General features: G+C 38.0%; 1 protein-coding gene across 1 annotated transcript; it reads left to right on the top strand.

Moving 5' to 3' along the window:
* The first annotated feature begins 512 nt into the window (after positions 1 to 512).
* Positions 513 to 14,165, top strand: LOC118892040 (Golgi phosphoprotein 3-like). Its single transcript, XM_036846062.1, is given in 3 exon segments — positions 513 to 571; positions 7,137 to 7,195; positions 13,611 to 14,165. Coding segments are annotated over 3 exon segments (543 nt in total). The 3' UTR covers positions 14,036 to 14,165.
* The last annotated feature ends 4,337 nt before the right edge of the window (positions 14,166 to 18,502 follow it).

Here is an 18,502-nt window from a genome sequence, read left to right on the forward strand (position 1 = left end):
AATTCTATCAAACATTTAAGGAAGAAATTATACTAATCTTACACAAACTCCTTTAGAAAATAGAAAGTGTTCCCAGCTCATTTTATGAAGCCAAGATAATACTGCCAAAAACTTGACAGAAGCACTACAAGAAAATTGGAGACCAACATCTCTTAAGTTGCAAAAATCTTTCACAAAATATTAGCAAGTCAAAAGCAGCAATACTACATCATGATTAAGTAGGTGTATTCTAGGAATAGAAGGTTGCCTTAACATTTGAAAATCAGTTGGTGTTATTTGCCACTGTAACAGAATAAAGGAGAAAAACCATATAACCATACCAATAAATGGAAAAATGCCTCATAAAATTCAATAGCCATCATGATTTTAAAACAAAAACCTCTTTGCAAACTAGGACATGAAAGGGAACTTTTTGTTAAATTTAAAAGCATCTAGGAAGAACCTAAAGATAATATCATACCTAAAGGTGAAATATTGAATATTCTTCTCTCAAGATTATAAACAAAGCTAAGATGTTCACTCTCACCACATTTTTCAATATTATACTGGAGACCTTAGCCAATGTAAAAAGGTAAGAAAAAGATATAAAAGTCATACATATTACAAAGGAAGAAATAAAATCATTAGCATTTAAACAAGCATTAAAATCCACAAAATACTTAGGAACAAATTTAACAAAAGACATGCAAGACCTCTACATTGAAAACTATAACACGTTACTGCCAAGGCTTGAGCTGCAATTTAATGACTGCTATCCATGAAAATACTTTGTAAGGAGATTCTGTTTGAGGCACTTTAATATTTTGATGAAGTGTTCCTCAAGCTGGACAAAAAGCAATACCCTGGCCCTGGAAAGATTTGCATTACTACTACTCAGTCCGACTAATAGTGGGCTAACAATTTTATAACAAAAAAATAAGTCTGCAATTATTATGTTTTTTTTTTTTCCTCAGCCCACCTGGATAATATTGATGTACCCTTCCCTCAGAGCACTATACATGACATTCCAGAGAAGGCTGGCAGAGCCCTGCTGAAAACCCAAGCATTGTATCTTGTTGATTTTCCTTCGATGTTTGATTAGCATACCCTACCTACATCATCCTCCAACTCTGGATCATCCAGTGACTCTGAAAGCCACTCCGGGAGCGGCCCATTGAAACCTGGTGGGTGCAGAGCAGTCTCTCTTGCCCTTGCTGGAGAATGACCTATAAAAAGTGGGGTACTCACCTGCTACAGTAATGGAGAGGTAGGTACATGTAAAGAACCACAGTCTACCTGTTCTCTTTCTCTTTTCTCCCCTCCTTTAATCCCCTCAGAGTTTTTTTTTTTTTTTTTTTTGGCCACACCCTGCAGCTATGCAGGATCTTAGTTCCCTGACCAGGGATTGAACCAGTGCCCCCTGCAACAGAAGCGTGGAGTCTTAACCACTGGACTGCCAGATAAGTCCCCAGAGATTTCTATTTTTGAGTTTTTATGAGCTTAATTCTGAACAGTTTTCGAACAAAACCTATTGCCCTGTAAACAAAGACCCTCTACTTTTATACTTTGTGTATTATCAAGCAATATTTGGACTTACACCTGCCTTTGTCAATTTGAAATAATTTAAGGTTAATTTAACAGGTTTTTCTTCCATTTTGAGTTTATTTTTGTATATGGTGTGAGAAAATGTTCATAGTTCATTCTTTTTTTTAAATTTAATTTAATTTAATTTTTTACACAGCAGGTTCTTATTAGTTATCTATTTTATACATATTAGTGTATATATGTCAATCCCAGTCTCACAATTCATCCCAGCCCTCATCCCCCTTTCCCCCTTGCTGTCCATATGTTTGTTCTCTATGTCTGTGTCTCTATTTCTGCCTTGGAAATAGGTTCATCTGTACCATTTTTCTAGATTCCACATATATGCGTTAATATATGATATTTATTGTTCTCTTTCTGACTTACTTCACTCTGTATGACAATCTCTAGGTTCATCCACATCTCTACAAATGACCCAATTTCATTCCTTTTTATGGCTGAGTAATATCCCATTGTATATATGCACCACATCTTTATCCATTCATCTGTCAATGGACATTTAGGTTGCTTCCATGACCTGGCTATTGTAAATAGTGCTGCAATGAACATTGGGGTGCATGTGTCTTTGAATTATGGTTTTCTCAGGGTATATGCCCAGTAGTGAGATTGCTGGGTCATATGGTAATTCTGTTTTTAGTTTTTTAAGGAACCTCCATACTGTTCTCCATAGTGTCTGTTATCAATTTACATTCCCACCAACAGTGCAAGAGGGTTCCCTTTTCTCCACACCCCCTCCAGCATTTATTGTTTGTAGATTTTCTGATGGTGCTCATTCTAACTTGTGTCAGGTGATACCTCATTGTAGTTTTGATTTGCATTTCTCTAATGATTAGTGATGTTGAGCAGCTTTTCATGTGCCTCTTGGCCATCTGTATGTCTTCTTTGGAGAAATGTCTATTTAGGTCTTCTGCCCATTTTTTGATTGGGTTGTTTGTTGTTTTGATATTGAGCTGCCTGAGCTGTTTATGTATTTTGGAGATTAATCCTTTGTCCGTTGATTCATTTGCAAATATTTTCTCCCATTCTGAGGGTTGTCTTTTAGTCTTGTTTATAGTTTCCTTTTCTGTGCAAAAGCTTTAAAGTTTCATTAGGTCCCATTTGTTTATTTTTGTTTTCATTTCCATTACTCTGGGAGGTGGGTCAAAAAAGACCTTGCTGTGATTTATGTCAAAGAGTGTTCTTCGTATGTTTTCCTCTAAGAGTTTTATAGTGTCCAGTCTTACATTTAGTTCTCTGATCCATTTTGAGTTTATTTTTGTGTATGGTGTTAGAGAGTATTCTAATTTCATTCTTTTACATGTAGCTGTCCAGTTTTCCCAGCACCACTTATTGAAGAGACTGTCTTTTCTCCATTGTATATCCTTGCCTCCTTTGTCATAGATTAGTTGACCATAGGTGTGTGGGTTTATCTCTGGGCTTTCTATCCTGTTCCATTGATCTATATTTCTGTTTTTGTGCCAGTACCATATTACCGTATTATCTTGATTACTGTAGGTTTGTACTATAGTCTGAAGTCAGGGAGTCTGATTCCTCCAGCGCCGTTTTTTTCCTTCAAGATTGCTTTAGCTATTTGGGGTCTTTTGTGTCTCCATATAAATTTTAAGATTTTTTGTTCTAGTTCTGTAAAAAATGCCATTGGTAATTTGATAGGGATTGCATTAAATCTGTAGATTGCTTTGTGTAGTATAGTCATTTTCACAATATTGATTCTTCCAATCCAAGAACATGGTATATCTCGCCATCTGTTTGTGTCATCTTTGATTTCTTTCATCAGTGTCTTATAGTTTCCTGAGTACAGGTCTTTTACCTCCTTAGGTAGGTTTATTCCTAGGTATTTTATTCTTTTTGTTGCAATGGTGAATGGGATTATTTCCTTAATTTCTCTTTCTGATCTTTCATTGTTAGTGTATAGGAATGCAAGAGATTTCTGTGCATTAATTTTGTATCCTGCTGCTTTACCAAATTCATTGATTAGCTCTAGTAGTTTTCTGGTGGCATCTTTAGGATTCTCTGTGTATAGTATCATGTCATCTGCAAACAGTGACAGTTTTACTTCTTCTTTTCCAATTTGGATTCCTTTTATTTCTTTTTCTTCTCTGATTGCCATGGCTAGGACTTCCAGAACTCTGTTAACTAATAGTGGTGAGAGTGGACTTGCTTGTCTTGTTCCTGATCTCAGAGGAAATGCTTTCAGTTTTTCACCATTGAGAATGATGTTTGCTGTGGGTTTGTCATATATGGCCTTTATTATGAGGCGATAGATTCCCTCTATGCCCACTTTCTGGAGAGTTTTTATCATAAATAGGTATTGAATTTTGTCAAAAGGCTTTTCTGCATCTATTGAGATAATCATATGGTTTTTATTCTTCAATTTGTTAATATGGTATATCACATTGATTGATTTGTGTATATTGGAGAATCCTTGCATCCCTGGGATAAATACCACTTGATCATGGTGTATGATCCTTTTAATGTGTTGTTGGATTCTGTTTGCTAGTATTTTGTTGAGGATTTTTGCATCTATATTCATCAGTGATATTGGTCTATAATTTTCTTTTTTTGTAGTATCTTTGGTGTTGGTATCAGGGTGATGGTGGCCTTGTAGAATGAGTTTAGGAGTGTTCCTTCCTCTTCAATCTTTTGGAAGAGTTTGAGAAGGATGGGTGTTAGTTCTTCTCTAAACGTTTGATAGAATTCACCTGTGAAGCCATCTGTTCCTGGACTTTTGTTTGTTGGAAGATTTTTAATCACAGTTTCAATTTCCTTACTTGTGATTGGTCTGTTCATATTTTCTATTTCTTCCTGTTTCCGTCTTAGAAGGTTATACCTTTCTAATGATTTTTCCATTTCTTCCAGGTTGTCCATTTTATTGGCATAGAGTTGCTTGTAGTAGTCTCTTATGATGATTTGTATTTCTGCGGCGTCTGTTGTAACATCTCCTTTTTCGTTTCTAATTTTGTTGATTTGAGTCCTCTCCCTCTTTTTCTTGGTGAGTCTGCCTAAAGGTTTATCAGTTTTGTTTATCTTCTCAAAGACCTGCTTTTAGTTTTATTGATCTTTGCTATTGTTTTCTTTGTTTCTCTTTCATTTATTTCTGCTCTGATCTTTATGATTTCTTTCCTTCTGCTAACTTTGGGTTTGTTTGTTCTTCTTTCTCTAGTTCCTTTAGGTGAAAGGTTAGATTGTTTATTTGAGATTTTTCTTGTTTCTTGAGGTAGGGTTGTATTGCTATAAATTTCCCTCTTAGAACTGCTTTTGCTGCATCCCATAGGTTTTGGATCTTCGTGTTTTCATTGTCATTTGTCTCTGGGTATTTTTTGATTTTCTCTTTGATTTCTTCAGTGATCTCTTGGTTATTTAGTAATGTATTGTTTAGCCTCCATGTGTTTGTGTTTTTACATTTTTTTACCTGTAATTTATTTCTAATCTCATAGCGTTGTGGTCGGAAAAGATGCTTGATATGATTTCAATTTTCTTAAATTTACTGGGGCTTGATTTGTGACCCAAGATGTGATCTATCCTGGAGAATGTTCTGTGTGCACTTGAGAAGAAAGTGTAATCTGCTGTTTTCGGATGGAATGTCCTATAAATATCAATTAAATCTATCTGGTCTATTGTGTCATTTAAAGCTTGTGTTTCTTTATTAATTTTCTGTCTGGATGATCTGTCTATTGGTGTAAGTGAGGTGTGAAAGTCTCCCACTATTATTGTGTTAGTGTCGATTTCTTCTTTTATAGCTGTTAACATATGCCTTATGTATTGAGGTGCTCCTATGTTGGGTTCATATATATTTATAATTGTTAAATCTTCTCCTTGGATTGATCCCTTGATCATCATGTACTGTCCAAATTGTAACATTCTTTAAAGTCTATTTTATCTGATATGAGTGTTGCTACTCCAGCTTTCTTTTGATTTCCATTTGCATGGAATTTCTTTTTCCATCCCCTCACTTTCAGTCTGTATGTTTCCCTAGGTCCGAAGTGGGTCTCTTGTAGACAGCATATATACGGGTCTTGTTTTTGTATCCATTCAGCAAGCCTGCGTCTTTTGGTTGGAGCATTTAATCCCTTCACATTTAAGGTAATTATCAATATTTATGTTCCTATTACCATTCTCTTAATTGTTTTGGGTTTGTTTTTGTAGGTCCTTTTCTTCTCATGTGTTTCCCACTTAGAGAAGTTCCTTTAGCATTTGTTGTAGAGCTGGTTTGGTGGTGCTGAATTCTCTTAGCTTTTGCTTGTCTGTAAAGGTTTTGATTTCTCCGTGGAATCTGAATGAGATCCTTGTTGGGTAGAGTAATCTTGGTTGTAGGTTCTTCCCTTTCATCACTTTAGAATATATCATGCCACTCCCTTCTGGCTTGTAGAGTTTCTGCTGAGAAATCAGTTGTTAACCTTATGGGAGAATTTAACAATATTTTTATATTTAATTTGGGTCTTTCTAGCTAAGATTAGTAAAGCTAATTAGTAAGGTAAATATTCACTGGGTGGGGGTGGTTTCTAAATGCTTGGTTTGTGTCATAGACATTGGTAAAAGATTTTTTTGTTGTTTTTCATCAATTCCAAGTTCCAAATAAAGTCCAAGAACCCCCCAGTTTAATTTAATATCTTTATCATTTGATTGAAGCATAAGAAGTAGCATATTTGCCCCCAGAAAAAGAAATCAACAGACTCTGTGGTAGGCGGAATAATGCCCCCTTCCCAAAGATGTGTGTATTGTAATCCCCAAAACCTGTGAAATGTTCTGTTACATGGTAAGGGAGAAATAAGGTAGCAGGTGGAATTGTTTGCTAATTAACTGATTTTGAGATGGGGGGATTATCCTAGATTATTCAGGTGGGGCCTATGTAATAACAAGGGTTAATAACAAGGGTTCTTATAAGTGAAAGAGGAGAGGCAGTGTCAGAGTGATTCACCACGAGAAGACTCAACTAGCCATTGCTGGCTCCAAGCATAGTAGGGAGCCACCAGCTAAGGAATTCAGGCAGCCTCTAGGAGGTGGAAAATGTATGAAAACAGGTCCTTCTCTAGGATCTTGAAGGTACACAGCCCTGCTGATACCTTGATGTTAGCCCATTGCGCTCCGTTACACCCTTATGACCTACAGGATTATAAAATAATGAATCTGTGTTGTTTTAAAGGCATTAAATTTGTGGCAATTTGTTACAGCTGCAATAGGAAAAATAGGAAATGAATACAGTACAGAATCTTTACTATTAAATCACATTGTAATTGAGTAATTTGATCACAAGGTGGCACTAGACTACCATATTTATCATAGAAGTCCTTTCAGTTTTATGGTATAAAGGGCAATGATACAATTTTCTTCTAATACAGGTTTTTAAATCATTTTGTCACATTTGTATCTAAGTCTTCTTCAGTATTGATGGCAAGTCCCTTAAATTGGCCTTCATGAATTTTTTTTAATTGACATGTAGTCGATTTACAATATTGTATTAGTTTCAGGTGAACAGCAAAATGATTCAGTCATATGTATATCTATATTCTTTTTCCGATTCTTTTCCATTATAGGTTTTTACAAGATATTGAATATAGTTCCCTGTGCTATACAGTTAATGCTTGTTGTTTTTCATGGATTTTTAAGTTGATTTCTGGCAGTGATTTTTTTTTTTAATTCAGAAAGATGAACTATAAATGAATAGAAGTCACTAGAATATGTGTCACAAGTGTGAAGACTTTTTTGTTCTTGGTGCCTTGAACACTGACGGCAGCCCATAGCAGATGCCCAATAAATAATTGTTAAACGAAAGAACATCTCACGTCCAATTTGCATGTATAAATTGTTTGTCAAGTCTTTTCTCACATTAACCTGAGTCATCTGGAACCTGAGGAAAATCCTTTTGTCCACGAATTTTAAATTTAGCACTATTCATAGAGCAGTCATTTGTTCGAATGAACTTACAATGCATTCTTCTTTGTGCTAGAAATGAAACAGGCATGGCTTGTTCTCTAGAGCACCCTCCCTCCCCCACCTGCCCTCCACCCAGGAATGTCCAGTTCTAATGAAACACCCCAGCGTGTCTCTCCTCCTCCCGGTGTGTGTGGGTGACTTTGGGGGCAGTGTGTAGTCAGGGTAACCAGGGACCACAGGTGGACCACCTTGGGAAGTGGGGTTTCCAGGTAGTCTGCATTTCACTGTACCTGTGTGGCCTTGGATGCTTTGCGCTTGCTGATCCCTCTGTCCCAGGGCATTAGGCCTCTCCCTTGGCTTGTCCAACTCTCCAAGTCAAAGAGAGAAAGTGTACTCTTTGGAGAGTGTCTTCCAGATACTCTGTCTCCAGACACCCTGTAAATTCTGATTCCTCTCTATTTTTGTAGAACTTTGTTCCTCTCACCCTTTCCATGTTGCTTTACGGTTAGTTGTATAAAGTGGCACTAGCTTGTAATTTCTCTGTAGAAGAAGATCATATTTTATTCTTTTTTGTATCCTCAACACCCAGCCAATACTAGGAACGAAGTAAATGCTTCTGGAAGGAAGGGGGGCGGGAAGGCTGTCCCATCATTGGGCTCAGACTGCAGATGGGTAAAATAACTGTTGCTGATTTCTTAATATTTAAGTATGGGTGTGTGAACATATGTTTAACCCAGAAGAAAGAAGTAATCAGGATTACATTCATCATTTGGGTATAATTTCCATTTACAGACTCAGGATAGTAAATATAATGAGGCCTAAAATAAATGCTGTCTTTCCTCTTTTAAAAAGATAAGGAATTTGAATGCAAATTGTAATGTTTTTCTTCAAAGAGGAATGATTTGCCACTCTTTAATTTGATAAAGCTCTTTATACTTCAAAAACAGACTCAGGCTTTAAATATTAATAAACTTCAGAAAGCAAGAATCAAATCCTCAACTTTTCATGAATTATCATAATTTTAAAACTCCAGTTTTATAAAGCAAATCATAAATTGCAAAATGGCTTTTCCAAATTGTGTCTTTTGGGTATAATTCATATGATTAAATAAAATTTTATGTATATTAAATTGAGTATTAATACCATAATTTGAAGTTTCCTGTTTCTTGTTATTGTATAACTTTATACATTTTTTTTGCATTCAGTAAAATGGCGTGTTTTTTTTTTTTTTTAAAGAATTTCACTTTATTTATTTATTTATTTATTTATTGGCTGTGTTGGGTCTTCGTTTCTGTGCGAGGGCTTTCTCCAGCTGCGGCGAGCGGGGGCCACTCTTCATCGCGATGCGCGGGCCTCTCACCATCGCGGCCTCTCGTGTTGCGGAGCACAGGCTCCAGACGCGCAGGCTCAGTAGTTGTGGCACACGGGCTCAGCTGCTCCGCGGCACGTGGGATCTTCCCAGACCAGGGCTCGAACCCGTGTCCCCTGCATTGGCAGGCAGACTCCCAACCACTGCGCCACCAGGGAAGCCCATGACGTGTTATTTTTAATCAACTTTTATTTTTATCAAAGTGCTGTTTGAATAGTATAAAAGATCAAATATTGCTAAAAGTAACTTTTATAAAACAGCAGTCTCTTTTCTTTACCTTTCTACTCCCATCATCTGCCAAGTAATCAATTTCAACTTTTTTAGATATTTTCTCTGATTTTACTTTCTTATTTCTAAATAATATGCATAATATATACTGGTATCTCTTGACTCATCGGAATAGACTTACCTGTTGATTTCCAATTATAGATAACAAGGATTTTAGCTCAGGTATACCACTCTTTCCTTTCCACCATCTTCTCAATAAAATTATATCTTAAATATCTGTTAAATCTATGTTCAGTGTTTTCTTAATTTTGACAATGTATGTGTAGTACATATTATGTTATTGCATCAAGTAGCATGATTATATATCCTTTCTTACATAACTTGTGTTTTTTGGAGTTAATAATTGCCTTATTTGAAGACATTTTCTTAATTTCCTTTGAATATCTGACTAAATATTCCCATATCCTCAACAGCTGTGTAAAATGTCTCTCATTACATTTTATACAAAACATGTTAAATAACTGAAGAACTACATCCTGGACCCCCAGCCTGCTTCAGTCCAAGACAGTCCTAGTGCCTCCACCTTCTGGTTACAATCTAGATGCTTCCACTGTGGGCCTTTTCTCCTCTGTTGTATTGGAACTTCCACTGGCCATCACCCTGGGGATTCTTTTTGCCTCTATTAGATCCTCTGTTTCCTCAGCATCTAGCAATCTAGATGCTTCCACTGTGGGCCTTTTCTCCTCTGTTGTATTGGAACTTCCACTGGCCATCACCCTGGGGATTCTTTTTGCCTCTATTAGATCCTCTGTTTCCTCAACCCCATGTATCCCAATATCCCAATATCCTCCTTCTAAAGGGAGCCCTTTCGTGTGAGTGTGGTATGTGTGTGTGCACATTCCCAAATAGCTTCCTAAGAAAGGTGCTTGGAAGGGATATGTCTAGAGGTCTAAATTGTCTCTTTTCTACCCTCTCACTTGATGGAGAGTAAACATTTCCTTTGGAAATGTGAACGTGCAACTTCATTATCTTCTACCTCCCATTCAAGAAGTTTGATGCCATTCTTACACTCTTCTGCTCATTACCTGTCTCCCCCTAACCTCCACCCACCACCCGAACTTTTAGAGCCTTCTGTTTATCACTAGTGTGCTAGTGTTTGAAATTTTATGATAATGAGTCTTTTGGGTTTTTTTTTTTTTATTGCTTAATGGGTTTTTTAATTTTTTTCTTTATTTTTCTTTATTTATTTGTCTTTTATTCATTGGGCTGGATAGCCAACTGGCCTTTTTTTGAAAAAAGGCTCATGTTCTTCAGCCCTGGAAAATTCTCTTATGTTATTTTATTAACACTTTCCTTTTCTTTCCTTTTAAATTGATGGCTTACTTTTTTTTTTTGGCTGCGTTGGGTGTTCGTTGTGCGCGTGGGCTTTCTCTAGTTGCGGCGAGCAGGGGCTACTCTTCGTTGCGGTGCGCGGGCTTCTCATTGTGGTGGCTTCTCTTGTTGCAGAACACAGGCTCTAGGCATGCAGGCTTCAGTAGTTGTGGCACGTGGACTCAGTAGTTGTGGCATACGGGCTCTAGGGTGCACGGGCTTCAGTAGTTGTGGCTCGAGGGCTCTAGAGCGCAGGCTCAGTAGTTGTGGTGCGGGGCTTAGTTGCTCCACGGCATGTGGGATCTTCTTGGACCAGGGCTCGAACCCGTGTCCCCTGCATTGGCAGGCGGATTCTTAACCACTGCGCCACCAGGAAAGTCCAACACTTTTCTTCATCATTCTCTTCTGTTCACCCTTTTTGGAGCTCCTATTATTTAGTTGTTGGGCCCCCTGGATTGACCAACTAATTTCTTAAGTTTTCTCTCTTATTGTCCAATTATTTGCCATTTTGCCCTAAGTTTTGGATTCCCTAACTATATCCTCTACTTTTCTACTGGGTTTTCCATTTCTGCCATCCAATTTTTATTTTCCTAGTATTTTTGTTGTTGTTGTTCTCTGAATGTTCTTCTTTTTAAAACTACCATTTTGTTCCTGTTTTATGGATACAATATTCTCTCTTATTTCTCTGAGAACAGTAATGCCTTTTTTTCCCACATTTTTCTTCTCCCTCCATAGTTTCAGTGTCCTCTGAGTTCCTTTTTTTAAAAAACAGGTTTATTGGAGGTGTAATTTGTATGCCATAAAATTCACCCATTGTGAGTGTCTAATTCACTGATGTTTAGTATGTTTATTGTCAGTCAACCATCACTGCAGTCCAGTTTTAGAACATTTCCATCACCCCAGAAAGGTCTCTGGTGCCCGTTTGCAATTCATCTCCATTCCTAACCCTAGTCCCAATCAGCCAATAATCTGCTTTCTGTCTCTACCCATTTGCGTTTTCTAGGCATTTCGTATAAATAGAATCATACAGTATACGTTCTTCTGTGTCTGCTTTTTCACTTCACGTGCTGTTTTTGAAGGCCATCCTTGTTGCAGCATGCATCAGGAGTTCATTCCTCTTTATTGTTGCAGAGTATTCCCTTGTGCTGATGTACCACATTTTGTTTTGACATTCACCAGTTGACTAGACATTTGTGTAGTTTCCACTTTGGAGGAATTAGAAACATCTTTTTGTTATTTTAATATTTTATTTTGTACTCTGTGTTTCACATTAGAGAATTTTTCACAAATGTATGACATTCTCTAGCAGTCTGCTCATATTTGGAAAAAGAGGCCAAATAAGTTACTTGGAAGCTGTATGTGTGCGTGGTGGGTGGTGGTGAAGTGGGGGCTTCTTTGTAATTCTTCGGGGAAATCTTCATATCAGTGTTTTTCATCCTTTTCTCTTGGGCTGGTGGTATTTTCCAGAAAAGACTCTTCCAATGTCTTGGCTGGAAGGTATAATCCTAGCTTCCAGTATTCCGGGAGTCGAGAAGAGGGAAAAGGCTGAAATGTCCCAAATTCTAGGACATAAACTCTTACTTAATCCCCCTGTTTTCAGTGGGAGATCCCTGCCTCCTTTAGCTGTGCCTGGTGTCCCTGAGTCCAGAGACCCTCTGTTTTATTATCTTCTACTGCACAGAGTAGAGAAGGAGATCTGGAGATGCTTTTTAAATAGACTTTCAAACAGTCTTTCTATTCTTAGCCCTACCATTATCTTCTCCCCCCCACCACCATTCCCACAGCTATCTGGTGCCAATTTCTGAGCCTCTGGGCTTCTGCCATGTGAAGTAGGATACCTCCCTGCTCTGCCCACTGCCAGTTTTGGATTAGCTTTCTTGGATCCACTAATCCACCTACCACTTTTTCATCTACTTTGCAGTATCTGAAATTTTACTGCTATTGTGTTCTTTCCTGTTATTATTATGGGTTTGTGCTTCTATAAAAATCCTTTTACTCTTATTTTCATAGCATTTTCATCAGAAAGAGAATATTTATTCAACCAGCCATCTTTATTGAGAATCTCAATTTAATTCTTTAATGAAAAATACAACTTCCAGTTCCAAATAATTTATGTAAATACCTCATTCTCAAGGAAGTACTGAATAACCCACCACTCTTTAAATGTGAGCTGCACATAGTGACTTCCGTCCAAGAGTACAGAACAGAACGGGGTGAGGGAGGAATAGCTTTATATTGGAGATACCTGACAAACCCTCCCACAGCCTGGTGATCAAGGTCAACATCAACAGTGATAAATCATGCTGATAGTATGCACCCTTTGTGGCCTCACTCCCCCAAACCTGTAACCTCAGTCTCATCGTGAGAAAAACATCAGATAAATCCCAATAAAGGGACAATCTACAAAGTACACGACCACTACTTCTCAAAACTGTCAAGGTCATCAAAAGCAAGGGAAGACTGGAGAACTGTCACCACCAGGAGGAGCCTAAGAAAATATGACAAATAAAGGTAATATAATAACCTGGGTGGCATCCTGGAACAAAACAAGAACATCAGGCAAAAACCAAGGAAATCTGAATAGTGTATGGACTTTAGTTAATATTAATGTATCAATGTTCATTAATTGTGACAAATGTGCTGCATTAATGGGGAAACAGCAATGGGGCATGGGGAAACAGCAATGGGGCATTTGGAAACGCTTTACTATATTTGCAACTTTTCTATAAATCTGAAATTATTCCTTTTAAAAATTTATTTAAAAAATGAAAATAAATGAACCTCTAATTTATACTTTGGCTATTTATTGACAACTTTATGCTGATAGAAATGTTACCAGGAATTATCATTTTACAATTTGACTCATATCTACCTCACACCAAAACCATTAGCAATCTGTTCTAATTCGTGTATTTGAATACTTTATTCATTCTCTTTTCCAAATACTTATTGAGCAAGTACTATGTTCCAGGAAATATACCTGGTGCCGGGCTACAGAGATTAATAAAATATGATTCCTGTCCCACAAGAAGTTTACGTTCTGGGAACACAGACCGTCCTAGAACACTTATTGTATTCCACTTCTCCAGAAGCAAACCAGCTGCAATGAACACATTTTGCTATTCCTATTAAGAGTACAAAGAAAATAATAGCTGAAATTCTTCTCTAGCTTTTAAATGCTTTTGTTTAGGTGAGACATGGAATTCATTAAAACTGCATTATCAATTAAGAAACGTGCAGGAATGATTAGCTTAAAACCTGGTAGAAAAGGGCATATTGACAACCGAGAAACAGAACTTCCTTCTTTTTGACATGACGACACATCCCCTCACCAGCAACAACATTAAGCAGCGCCTCATCAAGAAGGTGCAGGAGGCCGTTCTCGACAAATGGGTGAACGACCCTCACCGCATGGACAAGCGCCTGCTGGCCCTCATCTACCTGGCCCACGCCTCGGATGTCCTGGAGAACGCGTTCGCGCCCCTCCTGGACGAGCAGTACGACTTAGCCACCAAGCGGGTGCGGCAGCTCCTGGACTTAGACCCTGAGGTGGAGTGTCTGAAGGCCAGCACCAGCGAGGTGCTGTGGGCAGTGGTGGCCGCCTTCACCAAGTGACCCTGCGCAGAACCGAGCGTCCCCCTTTCTCTCGCGGGAGCCAGTCGTTTTTCTTCCAGGGACTTCTGGTTTTCTGCAGTTTGTACTTCCCACACTATAATTGGCTTTTGTTTTGTGAAATGGTGGGTGGCTTTTCCTGTTGTGGGTGTGTACGTGCAGGAAGCTGCTGGTATGAGAGACCTTTCTGTTTAGGTTTAGAAAAAAAAGTTTTGCTGCCTATTGGCATTTCATTCCTTCTTGAGTTCAAGAGAGTTGCCATTCTCACTGTAATAGGCTTTGGATTTTTGTTACGTTTACTTTCAAACTACCTCCAGTTTCTTTCTTTCCTTTTTTTTTTTTTTTTTTTTTTTGTCGATTTTTGTTTTTTATTGAAGCCTAGTTTGATTTACAATGTGGTATGAGGTTCAGGTGTACAGCATAGTGATTCAGTTATACGTATATATATATATCTATCTATTCTTTTTCAGATTCTTTTCCCTTATAGGTTATTACAAAATATTGAGTATAGTTCCCTGTGCTATACAGTAGGTCTTTGTTTGTTTTCTATTTTATATATAAAAGTGTGTATATGTTAATACCAACCTCCGAATTTATCCCCCTCCCCTTTCCCCTTTGGTAACCATAAGTTTGTTTTCTATGTCTGTGGGTCTATTTCTGTTTTGTAAATAACTTCATTTGTATCATTTTTTTTAGATTCCACATATAAGCAATATGATATTTGTCTTTGTCTGGCTTACTTTACTTCGTATGATAATTTCTAGGTCCATCCACGTTGCTGCAAATGGCATTATTTCATTCTTTTTTATGGCTGAGTAGTATTCCATTGTATATTTGTGCCACATCCTCTTTATCCATTCATCTGTCGATGGACATTTAGGATGCTTCCATGTCGTGGCTATTGTAAATAGTGCTGCTATGAACATTGGGGTGCATGTATCTTTTTTTTTTTTTTAAACATCTTTATTGGAGTATAACTGCTTCACAGTGGTGTGTTAGTTTCTGCTTTATAACAAAGTGAATCAGCTACACATATACACACGTTCCCATATCTCCTCCCTCCCGCATCTCCCTCCCTCCCACCCTCCCCATCCCACCCCCCCAGGCGGTCACAAAGCACCGAGCTGATCTCGCTGTGCTATGCGGCTGCTTCCCACTAGCTATCTATTTTACATTTGGTAGTGTATATATGCCCATGACACTCTCTCACCCTGTCACATCTCACCCCTCCCCCTCCCCAAATCCTCAAGTCCATTCTTTAGTATGTCTGTGTCTTTATTCCCATCTTGCCACTAGGTTCTTCATGACATTTTTTTTTCCCTTAAATTCCATATATATGTGTTAGCATACTGTATTTGTTTTTCTCTTTCTGACTTACTTCACTCTGTATGACAGACTCTAACTCCATCCACCTCATTACAAATACCTCCATTTCATTTCTTTTTATGGCTGAGTAATATTCCATTGTATATATGTGCCACATCTTCTTTATCCATTCATCTGATGATGGACACTTAGGTTGCTTCCATGTCCTGGTTATTGTAAATAGAGCTGCAATGAACATTTTGGTACATGACTCTTTTTGAATTATGGTTTTCTCAGGGTATATGCCCAGTAGTGGGATTGCTGGGTCGTATGGTAGTTCTATTTTTAGTTTTTTAAGGAACCTCCATACTGTTCTCCATAGTGGCTGTATCAATTTACATTCCCACCAACAGTGCAAGAGGGTTCCCTTTTCTCCACACCCTCTCCAGCATTTATTGTTTGTAGATTTTTTGATGATGGCCATTCTGACCGGTGTGAGATGATACCTCATTGTAGTTTTGAGCATGTATCTTTTCTTGAAACTACCTCCAGCTTCTTTTTCTTTAATTTTATTTATTTTATTTTTATGGCTGCATTGGGTCTTATCTCTGGCACATGGGATCTTCGTTGTGGTGCACAGGCTTCTCTCTAGTTGCGGCATGAGGGTTTTCTCTTCTCTAGTTGAGGTGCGTGAGCTCAGTAGTTGTGGCGTGCGGGATTCGTTTCCCCACGGCATGTGGGATCTCAGTGCCCTGACCAGGCTTGAACCCCCGTCCCCTGCATTGGAAGGTGGATTCTTTACCATTGGACCACCAGGGAAGCCCCTCCCTCCAGCTTCAAAAGCACATCATTAGCATTTCTTGAGTTTAAGTTTTTCCACAAGTACAAATTCTTCTGTATTCTTAACTCACCAAAAGTAAAAAGCTGTACCTATTAGAGTATTTTTCAGTAAAGCTCAATCTAGATGCATACCTTAACAATTTTTTGCTGGCATTATGCTAAGTGACATGAGTGAGACAAAGAAAGACAAATACTGTATGATATCACTTATGTGTGGAATCTTAAAAAGCCAAACTCATAGAAACAGTGAATAGAACAGAGGTTATCAGGGGCTAGGGGTTAGGGGTGGGGGAAATGGGGAGGTGTCGGTCAAAGAGTACAAACTTCCAGTTATAAGATGAGTAAGTTCTGGAGATCTAATGTACAGCTTGGTGATTATAGTTAATAATACTGTATTATATACTTGAAAGTTGCTAAGGGAGGAGATCTTAAATATTCTCACCATGAAAAAGAAATGGTAATTATGTGATGGAGGTATTAGCTAAGGCTATGGTGGTCATCACTTTGCAATACATAAGCGTATCAAATCAATAGGTTGCATACCTTAAACATTACATAATGTTATATGTCAATTATATCTCAATAAAGTGGGAAAAATTTTGCTTTCCATAATCTTATATTTGTATATTTTCACTATTAAATCATAAAAGTAAATTGCTCCATAAAGCTAATTGGGTTGTGTACATCGATTGATGCTGTATATCTGTGGACTTCACATGAATTTCTCCTCAAATTGCTGTACCAATACACAGCTGTTACCATAGCTTTATAATAAATCTCGATATCTGTGAGGACCTGTCCTTCCTCAGAACTGCATTAGTGATTCTGAGCCCTTTGCTCTTCCATATGAATTTTAGGAACATCTTATCAAGTTTCTTGAAATACCTGTTGGGATTTTGATTGGTATGACATTGGCTGTACAGATTTATTTGAAAGAACTGACATCTTTATGATATTGAGTCTTTCTATTTAGGACCATAGCATAAATTTCCGTGGTAAATTAAATACGGCCACAAATTATTTGCAGCTCCTTCTATTAAGAGGTGGATTCTGTTCCACCACCTCTTGAATCTGGGCTGGCTTTGCTCTCTGATTTATCCAACAGAATGTGGAGGAAGTGACATCTTGCCAGTTTCAGAGCTTGGGACACATAAAGTGATATGGTGTCTGCCTTCATTCTCTTGGAATGCTGCCTTGAGACCACCATACCATAATGAAGCCCAGGACAAAAGGGCATATGGAAAGAGAGACCCAGCTGTCCCAGCTAAGTTCAGCACCCTGCCAGCTGACCTGCCAGCTGAATGCAGCTGTGTGTATGAGCACAAGTGAAAGCAGCAGAGAACTGCTCAGCCAACCCAGAGAACTGCATAAAATGGTGTTGATTTAAGCTGTTAAGTTTTGGGGTGTTTCATTCCACAACAAAGACTAGTTGAAAGAGAAACTGGTATCTAAAAATGAGGTGCTGCTATAATAAAAACCAAATACATGTGTCATGGCCTTGAGACTGGGTAGTAGATAGAGCCTGGAAGGGTAGCAAGGAGACTATTAGTAGAAGCTGGAAAATTAGTGAAGAAACTACTATTGAAGTCTGGAAGGATGGTAAACCATGTCTTGTGCTAGTGAAAAAGTTGGCAAAACTGTTACCAACAACACATGAAGCAGAAGAACCACCTGGCCAACCCATAGAATCATGAGAAATATTGAATTGTTGTTTCATTAAGACAATAAGTTTTGGGCTGGTTTATACAATAAATAGTTGAAAGACTAATGAGCTTGTGGATCTGATTGTTATGGACTGAATTGTGTCCCCTCAAAAATGTATATATTTAAGAATGGGATACAGAAAAGCCATCTATACTTGTAAACAAGTTTGTCAACTTTGCTGTAGAGTGATCAGGTGGGAGCAATAGGTATCATCTCAGCGAACCCACAAAAGCCAAAAAGTGGAGATCTTTTCTCTAGGACCATTCAATTTCTCCAGGGAGAAACCTCTAATTTCTTGACTACATGATAGATATCTTGCTGCAGGCATTCTCAGAGAGAATGAGTTGGGGTGGGGTTAAGAGGAATAATAACCAGTTTCCTTCTTGATCATCCTACACAAAGAAGGCAAAATGACAAGCCCTGATAACAGACCCAGATTTCCCAATTATCATTTCAGTGCCTCATTTGAAAATATAAGCATAACAAGAATCACCAGACATCTGTTTTTCCATCAGTTCTGTTTTCAGCCCTACATCTCATTTTTGTCCACGAATGTATGTCCAGTTTTTGATCCCAGAATTCTCTTGGGATCTATGAGTCAAATCTTCCTTCTTGTCCCAA

Source organism: Balaenoptera musculus, chromosome 3 (assembly GCF_009873245.2).
Source record: "Balaenoptera musculus isolate JJ_BM4_2016_0621 chromosome 3, mBalMus1.pri.v3, whole genome shotgun sequence".
Classification (NCBI taxonomy): domain Eukaryota; kingdom Metazoa; phylum Chordata; class Mammalia; order Artiodactyla; family Balaenopteridae; genus Balaenoptera; species Balaenoptera musculus.